The 8495-nt window shown below is 42.2% G+C and overlaps 3 protein-coding genes across 4 annotated transcripts in view; 1 reads left to right on the top strand and 2 right to left on the bottom strand.

Moving 5' to 3' along the window:
- The window catches only part of LOC135334180 (rho guanine nucleotide exchange factor 10-like), a 39384-nt gene extending 36511 nt beyond the window's left edge, over positions 1 to 2873 (bottom strand). Inside the window, exons 1-4 of one of the 2 annotated variants that reach the window (XM_064529267.1) lie at positions 2609 to 2873; positions 2158 to 2325; positions 1535 to 1723; positions 1172 to 1372 (exon numbers count right to left, since the gene is read on the bottom strand). In XM_064529267.1, coding sequence (XP_064385337.1) covers positions 1172 to 1372; positions 1535 to 1717 — 384 coding nt within the window. In that variant the 5' untranslated portion in view covers positions 1718 to 1723; positions 2158 to 2325; positions 2609 to 2873. The remainder of the gene's footprint in view (positions 1 to 1171; positions 1373 to 1534; positions 1724 to 2157; positions 2326 to 2608) is intronic. The other variant, XM_064529266.1, reaches the window with a different exon arrangement.
- A 158-nt stretch (positions 2874 to 3031) lies between these two features.
- LOC135334196 (TNF receptor-associated factor 5-like) lies at positions 3032 to 6328 on the top strand. The gene is made up of 5 exons (XM_064529292.1): positions 3032 to 3456; positions 3628 to 3786; positions 3901 to 3984; positions 4692 to 4778; positions 4840 to 6328. Exons 1-5 carry the CDS (start codon positions 3166 to 3168, stop codon positions 6079 to 6081), a joined length of 1863 nt encoding a protein of 620 aa, XP_064385362.1. The 5' UTR covers positions 3032 to 3165; the 3' UTR covers positions 6082 to 6328.
- A 227-nt stretch (positions 6329 to 6555) lies between these two features.
- Positions 6556 to 8484, bottom strand: LOC135334231 (tRNA (cytidine(32)/guanosine(34)-2'-O)-methyltransferase-like). The gene is made up of 8 exons (XM_064529342.1): positions 8275 to 8484; positions 8146 to 8215; positions 7900 to 8002; positions 7657 to 7788; positions 7353 to 7509; positions 7220 to 7303; positions 7056 to 7156; positions 6556 to 6878 (listed from the first exon to the last, which is right to left on the bottom strand). The coding sequence occupies exons 1-8, from the start codon at positions 8393 to 8395 to the stop codon at positions 6723 to 6725; spliced, it is 924 nt and encodes a 307-aa protein (XP_064385412.1). The 5' UTR covers positions 8396 to 8484; the 3' UTR covers positions 6556 to 6722.
- Between the last annotated feature and the right edge of the window lie 11 nt (positions 8485 to 8495).

The following is an 8495-nucleotide window of genomic DNA, read 5'->3' as shown; positions in this document are numbered from 1 at the left end:
AGGGATTACAATAATTATGGCAGGCTGCAGATATGTTGTATGTGTAGTAAGTTTCTGAACATAATTGATTGTTCTAACAACTTCCCCTAGTGTATCTTGTATATGTAGGTATGTATTCAGTGTTATCAAGGGTGTATAAAAAGAGAGGGCATGCAACTGACTATCAATCTTATGTGCGAGCAAAAACCAAAGCCACAGACCGGATATACTATACTGTACACACAAATCGAGATATTACTTTACTTTTCTACTGCCCCCTTTAGTTTTTAAGCTGTTGCACACCCTCTCTCTTTTTATATGCCCTTGGTGTTATGCAGAATCTTTGCAACATCAACGAAAAGCGTGGGTCAAGGTTCCTTATATGGAAGACAATTAAAGCATTCCATATGCAACATTGAATACCTATACCTACATGACAAGACCGCAATCCATGGCTATATAGAATCACAATAAGGTCAACTACTGTAAACTGCGGAGTGATGCATAAATATAATTAATGTCTTTCCACACACAGGCCATGGACAATAATATTATTATCTCTAGTGTTACTATTAGCATGTAACAGACAATACCATAGAACAAGGGACAAAGTTTAAATTTTGGAACAGATCTTTTATGTGGATATACATGTATAGAGTGTATTCAATAAACTACTAGTTGGGTAAACAGGAAAAAGTAATCCTTATCAAGAGGATCAGGAGTTATGTGGCAGAGAATTGGAGACTGGTTCAGCATCAGGTAAACTGTACTAACACTTATCTCAAGTGGTTTTTTTGCATTTTACTATTTGCCAAAATGTCACGTGAGCTAACGTGAGCTACATCAAATAGCGTGAAAAACTAAAGCCAAAACTACAAAACAAAACATAAAGATCTGGTCTATAGAATCTTCTGTTCTAAAATTTTGTTCCTTGCTCTATAGTATTGTGGTTTACTTATGTAAACTGTTACTGTGTAACACTTATCTCAAGTGCCCTAAACTTTCTAGTGGTTAACATGGGGAAGACATAAATCTCCCTCTACACAATTTAAAAGCACACACAACCAATTAATTATACGTAGACGGGTAGGTAGATAATTAAGCAAGAATGACAAGTTAACCAAACACCCACATACGCATGTAACGTGTCATCACAACAAGGTTATGTACTATACTATTCACATAAGTGTACCTGAATGAACAGTATGTATTGAGGAAACCTCTGGATGGGTTTCAGTAGTAGTCCCTGTAGACTCAGGGTAGTGTTGCTCTGTTTGTACTTCTCCTTGAGGAAGGAGATGAACTTGACCTTCTTCTTGAGTCCTTGTTCCAGCACGCTAATGGCCGCCGTGAAGTTATTGGCATACGTGGAGTAGCTACGAATCGTGGTCAGCTGCAAAATCATATGAGCTGATCTAAAGAAGTGATAATAATCATTTATCAATCAATTGCTGAGTTGCCAACATAAACACTTGTAATCAGGCTATGTTCTTGGGAATACTATATTTATGTTAAAGTCACCGAAAACATTGACATGCCTGCATGTTACACTAACAGATGATAGAAAGACATCTCCAATCTTCTGCTCCGTGTTCCATGCCAGTGTCCGAGAGGTGAGAGCAGAATAGAACAACTCTTGTGCAGACAAGATCTGCTCTATGGGCCCGAACAATGTGGCCACCTGCTGCTTGCTGAGGATGGGGCTAGGGCCGAGGGAGAGCTCCTTCAATGGTCTCATGTATACCTGTAGAGGTGCAATTGAAGTACCATATTTTCGCAGGGAAGTTTATAATGTGATAGAAATTAATGATATTCATAGCGTTTGTGCATTTTCCAATGAAAGCATAACTTCACCGGAAATAGCAGAAATGAAAAAACATGTTTTAGCCTCGATCACAGGCCGCAGCCTGTAAAGGAGGCTAAGTGATGAGTATACACTATGGTCATGCTCTAGGTACCGTAGTGCTACAAACTGATGCATAAATTTGTACTGCACAATTTTGACCTTTATTCGAGGCCTGTACAATCACCATTGCATACATAAAAATCGCTTATCCTTTTCGTAGCCTTAAAATTGGCCAAAACACAATATTTTATGCTCGCATATAGCACTACAGATCAGATCAGCATGTCTCAAAATCAAAGGCCTTATATAAACAAGTAGCACTAATAATGTACCTGGATTGCAATGTGCAAGGAGCTGAGCAGAGCAGCCTCACTCTTAAGCAAGCTTTCAACTGCACTGTATACTTTGCGCTACATCCACTCAAATCTGACGAGGGACATCTGAAGAGTGATCCTATCGGGATGGTTGTGTGCAGTGTACTTGAGTAGGTCCTGTATAGTCTGCGTGGGTAAAAAGTAAAGAAGCTTATTAAGTTAATTATGTGTTTAGTGTGTATACATAATAATAGCACTTCATTCGAAATTTCACAGATTTTATTTTCGAGGATAGGTTCAAATGACCACACCCCTACAGTAGAGACGTTTTTACATTAACAATAATTCCAAATTTTCGGGTTCAAGATCAATCCACGAAAACCCGAGAAAGTGTCTGAAAATAAAGCGCTAGATCTATATGGTATTTTCCAGCACACACTACCATTGTGTGGGCGTTCCTTTTTCTTACTGTGTATTCTGATGCGGGCATCATGTTCGACTTCGGAATAGCCACTATCAGAGCCATCAGCAATTGGGAGAAGCTGTCCATTGCTTGATACCACATTCTCATAGATGGGCTGCTCTGACTGGTCTTCATGGTCTGATGGGGATGGACAAGGAGGGGGGGTGTTGTCCAATGAGAGGGGATACTCACATTCAGCACTGGTCATGTCCATGCTCCTCCTCAGCTTCATGTCATTCAGAGGTCTAGGTATTAATTGCCCGCAAAGGTCCGCCCAAGGTGTATTACCCATGAATATCATTATGATGCTATAAACGCTGACTCAGCTAGAACGAGTGCAACATTGGAACTTGACCAGGCGTTCTTTCAGATAACCAACGGCTGGTCTCGAGGCTAGGTATGGGTATGGAACATTGCCGTAAATGGTAATAATTAATTATGAGTATTGCTGGTGTATTCAGTATAAAAGCTCCAAGATCATGCAAGAAGCAAGCTGAGAATCCTTCCTTATGCAGTTCTTAAGTTTATTCTCATTGAACTGGAAACTAACTTGACGTGCTGGAATGCCCGGCTTTGAAGCCAACTTTAAACATCCTCTCCTCAAGCGGCATGAGTGTCCGATATGTCTCTTCGCGATGCGTCACCCTGTACAAACTGAGTGCGGTCATCTGTTCTGTCGTGATTGTTTGGAACCTGTTTTAAAACGATGCCATCCAGTTTGCCCCCTCGATAAAGAAGAAATCACTCAGGAGGGGACATTCCCTGATAATGCTTGCAGGAGGGAGATTCTGAAACTGCAGGTGTTTTGCAACTTTCAAAACTGCCCTTGGATTGGAGCTCTCAAAGATCTGGAGGTATGTACTGCAGTAAATTGTGTGAGGGTATTCAACTGCATCTAAGCTGTCTATTAAAGTGTCTATTTGAGCCATGAATAAACGGCAGCATTTGATCATCGTATTGTTTTTGTTCCTAAATGAAATTCATAGCCATTCCCACTTTCCTTTCCCCATTCATTTTGCATACAGGGCCACTTGTGCAACTGTGACTACAGAGATGTACAATGCACCCAGTGTGGACAGTACATCCAGCAGCTGGACATGGAGGCCCACCAGAAGGAGCTCTGTGCAATGAGACCCACCACTTGCCCTCACTGCAGCAAAGATGTACCAACACAGCAACTACAAGTCAGTGTTGCTTTAAGTGCATGTGCATGTTCATAAATGGTATTATGTTACACGTACTGCACATAATTTAAGCTTGTATAGCTATTCACAAAAATGTATTGTCTACTCCAACAGACCCACTTCGACAAGCTCTGCACTAAGATAACGCGAGGCTGTCCCAACGAGTGTGACCCATCCCTCAAGATGAACCTTCAGGAGGTGTGTGTAGATAGCTACTCAGTAACTAGCTGCTGTATCAGTCACCATGTACACATTGTGTTGATTTGGCATCACTTGTGAGTATCACAAGGCTTGTGCCTATACTTACCGGCATCAGTCCTGAGGCTGTAATTACCCGATGCGCGCGTGGGCGGCCACGGGTATAGTAGTCTGTTTGTTTGTTTGTTTGTGATAGCCTTTTCTTCAGCTGAAGTGATTCGTACCAGGAACAATTGAATAGGGTCAAAGTAGAATTGTAACTGGGTGGGTTGTTGACTGACTCTGGACCCTATACTCCAGCCTGGCAGGAGTCTAAGTCTAAGACTCCAGGCTTCTTTGTTGTGATCCCCAATCCACAGTGCATATCTCATGCATGTACGTTGTTAGTTTGCTCTTGAGTTGCTGTGCTAGTCATACATGCTACATGCCGAGGGTTTGCACTTTAGTGCTCTAGTTGTACCTGGTTGTGCATTAAAATTATGATTACACGGCATTATTATTCACCATTTGAATTCAGAATGGTGGATTTGAGTGGCCTCAGTTTTGCGTATCACTGGCCACTCGTGAGTGGCCAGTGATACGCAAAACTGAGGCCAAATAAGCATAACAATGCCGTGTAATCATTTGAATTGTACCTATATTGGTTGTCACAACAAACAGACATGGTATCATTGCATGCCACAACACACACACACACACACAAACAGCTTGAGGAGCACACTGACCTAAAGAAGGGAACCTGCCCACTCTCTGAGGTGGCCTGTCCTTATGGACAATATGGATGCTCATTCATTGTAAGTTAGAGCAAAAGATTATTTAAAATACCCATTTTATATGTGTATTGTTTTTCTACAGTCCCTTCGGCAAAACATCAGCACCCACTTGGACCAGTATCGTGTTTATCATGCTCAAGTCCAAGCCGAGAGTTTTGATGAGGTTCGACAATTAATGACCAAGATCAATCTGTTGTTCGATCATCTTCGAGAGAGACAATCCAGGGAACGAGTTCAAGAAACACGATCAAATGCTTTGGAACGTCTTCAAGACACTCTGGAACAAATCGAATTCCTGGACGATCGTAGAGACAGACATGCAGGTGTTGGTATTGAAGAACAAGCTACATACAATACAAGCATACTGACTGTGTTTGGTGATACTGTGACTGAGATCGATCGAAGTGGGGCTGGTGCACGCCTAACCTCTGGATACAATACCGGTAGTACTGCTTTGGAACGACTTCAAGACGCTCTAGAACAAAGGATCGAATTTCTGGATGATCGTAGAGATAGGCATGCTGTTCAAAATGACGTTAAGATTGAGCGTCTCGAAGATCAGGCTACACAAAACACTAGTTTGCTCACCATGATCGATAAGAGAATTACTGATATGGAAGTCAAGGGTGGTATAGGCCTAACCTCTGGGTACAATATCGGCAGTACTGCATTCGGCCACTCAGAAGTCCCTAGTACTCCTAATTTTCAGGGATTTGGTGAAGCAAATGTTCCACCCCAGCGTGTAGAGGCCCTACACACAAGAGTGGTTGAGCTGGAGCATAGTGTCGACAGGGCTCTTAGTAGCTGTCTTGATCAAGAGCTTCGGATACAATTGCTGGAACGTGCCACTTACAACGGCGTGCTGCTTTGGAAAATCGATGAATTTGATCGTCGAAGACGTGAGGCTGTAGATGGAGTTACTTTGTCTCTTTATTCTACCCCCTTTTATACGAGTCGCCATGGCTACAAGATGTGTGCTCGAGTCTACCTAAACGGCGATGGAATGGGTAAAGGCTCTCATCTGAGCTTCTTCTTTGTCATAATGAGGGGACCTTTTGACGCTTCGTTTCAGTGGCCCTTCAAACAGAAAGTCACGCTTTCTCTGATCAATCAAAACGGGAAGAAGCACATCAGTGACAGTTTCAGGCCTGACCCTTATTCAAGCAGTTTCCAAAAGCCTGGCCGGAGGGAAATGAACATTGCCTCAGGGTGTCCGAGGTTTATCAGGATTGATCATCTCCTCAATGGTGGATTTGTCAAGGACGATGCTATCTACGTGAGGGTGGTGGTTGAAACCATGGACTTGCCCAAAATCATACCTTGAAACATGGATACAAAGCATTCGATAACAGATTAGCATGCTGCGTACACAAGTTTGAATAAATTACTTTTATGTAAAGCAAGAACATTATGAATATATCCACATATCTCTAAACTTCAACATAATCATTAAATTGATCCATTTTTTTCTTTTTTGAATTGATCACAATTCTCGAACTTATCTTGTTTATATTAGACAGTATCCATGTGCTGATTGTGCCAATAATTATAAAGTGCTGTGAATGACATAATGTCAAGGGCGTATAAAAGAAGAGAGGGCATGCAACTCCTATATGAGCAGAGTTCAAACGTGGGCGGATGAATGTGCATGACTGTGCATGAAATGAAATTTCTATTTTTAGCACTTCATGCAAATGCACACATTCCTCCGCCCACGTTTGAACTCTGCTAGCTACGTGTACTGATAGTGGAGTTGCATGCCCTCTCTTTTTTTATACGCCCTTGATAATGTACAATATGTGCATCCAACAACTCATAAAATCGTCTGTGTACACACTAATATTATATTGAGACAAATCAAAAGTTGTAGGAGCAATCACAAGCATAGACGATCCTTCTTTACAAATGTCCAAAAAACAAACAATTCAACTACAATCAGTTTGAGTGTCCACGCATACTTAGGTACTATAGTTCCAGTAGCTTAGGATCAGAGTTCATAATGGCGGTAGTCCCTGGCTGAGAGACATGGCTTCCTTTCTTGAGCTCACAGGCAGTCTTGTAGGGAGGGTTGATTGGGGACTGATTAGGAGCCAGGGGCTCATAGCAACCATCCTCTGCACTCTGTACAGGGGAAATAAAAGCAAGTTCGACATTGCATAAACAATAAATATTATTAATACTACTTATCAATAGCTAGCGCAGTCAAAACAAAGGCCCACAGCACACTACAACATCACATGTATATGCACACGGCATTGTTACACACAGAGCACTAAGAAGGACTATAGCAGTACTCACTTGTGTAGGGTAGCTCTTGTCCGAGTCAAAGCCACTGAGGTCCCCACAGGCGAGGAAGGGCACTATGACCTTGTTGACCCCTACCAATGGAGTCAGATCCCCTGGGAGAAGAGGCATGACACACTAGCATAGCGAGTAGCTGGGCAACACCATGTGAGACCTACCATAGCTGTGGTCTAAGAGAGGATTGGCCATGTTGGGGACATAACCAGGAGGAGGTCGGTAGTTCTGGCATACCACAAACGCTTCTACAGAAAGAATCAAATTAAATACAGAGTCAAGTTATTCTTTTCTTACCAATGCTTGAATTTCTGCTGCTCCGTGGTTTGCAGCAGGTGACGGTTTCAAAGAACAGCTGTAGCTGAGAGTAGAGTAGTTGCACGTCTTTCCCACGGAAGATTTTGGCTACAAAGTTACCTCCATCCTTCAGCACGTGTGTGGTGATGTTGAGAGCCTGTACAGTACAAGAAAAAATATAGATAACCTAGTGTATCGTACATTCATGGGAGGGTACCAATGACACTTCTGGTCAATAATAACAATAATATGGTGGGGGATAGTGAGGAAGATAATCATGTGATCATAAATCTCCTGTACTTACTGCTAATAATAGCTGAGCTTGCACATATTCGTCCATGTCATGGAGACCAGTCACATCCGGGGCACCGTCACACACCACAAGGTCAGCCTTGCCACCCTCAAAATGGCCGACTATCTCAAGAGCTGTTGCCTCCTGTCAAAACAATAATGAATTAGGTTCGAAAAATGACAATTTACAGTACCGTTGAAATTTTGGTTTAAATACATCATTTGAAAGGTTGGTAGCAGATTATGCGTCAGTCACCTTGGTAATGTCTCCATGGATCTGCACGACACCTGGTATAGGAGCCATCAGTTGTAGGTCAACGGCTACTATCTTGACATCTTTACCTTCATCTTCTGTTGGTCTAGAACAAGAGAAATAACTTAGGTAGTAGGACAACTAATTATGCCTTGATTGTCAATATTAAAATTGTAAACATCTGAATTTAATTAAACGCTGTACTTTAATATAAAAATAAATAAAAATAAATAAAAATTATTTGCTCACTTGAGTTGCCTGCTGAGCACTTGGCTCCAGCTACCAGGAGCAGCACACAAGTCCACCACCCGCCTCACTCCTGCAGGGACATAGCTACCGGTAGTAGCTATCTCAACCACGTGGCTATGGTATTACTACCTGATAGAATATCATGCTCCTCGTTGATCTGTAGCAGCTTGTAAGCACTCCTTGCTCTCCAGCCCTCCTCTTTAGCAAGGCGGTAATATATGTCTCGCTTGTCCTTGGATGTACGGCCCATAACACACACAGGAGGCTTGATATACAGTATCTCAGATAGCTTAGCTCTGCTCCATCATTTTGCAATCCGCGGTTTAACCCCGAGGTTAAGCCAGAGCTGA

Source organism: Halichondria panicea, chromosome 3 (genome assembly GCF_963675165.1).
Source record: "Halichondria panicea chromosome 3, odHalPani1.1, whole genome shotgun sequence".
NCBI classification, from domain to species: domain Eukaryota; kingdom Metazoa; phylum Porifera; class Demospongiae; order Suberitida; family Halichondriidae; genus Halichondria; species Halichondria panicea.
This window is presented reverse-complemented; position numbering and strand designations above follow the sequence as displayed.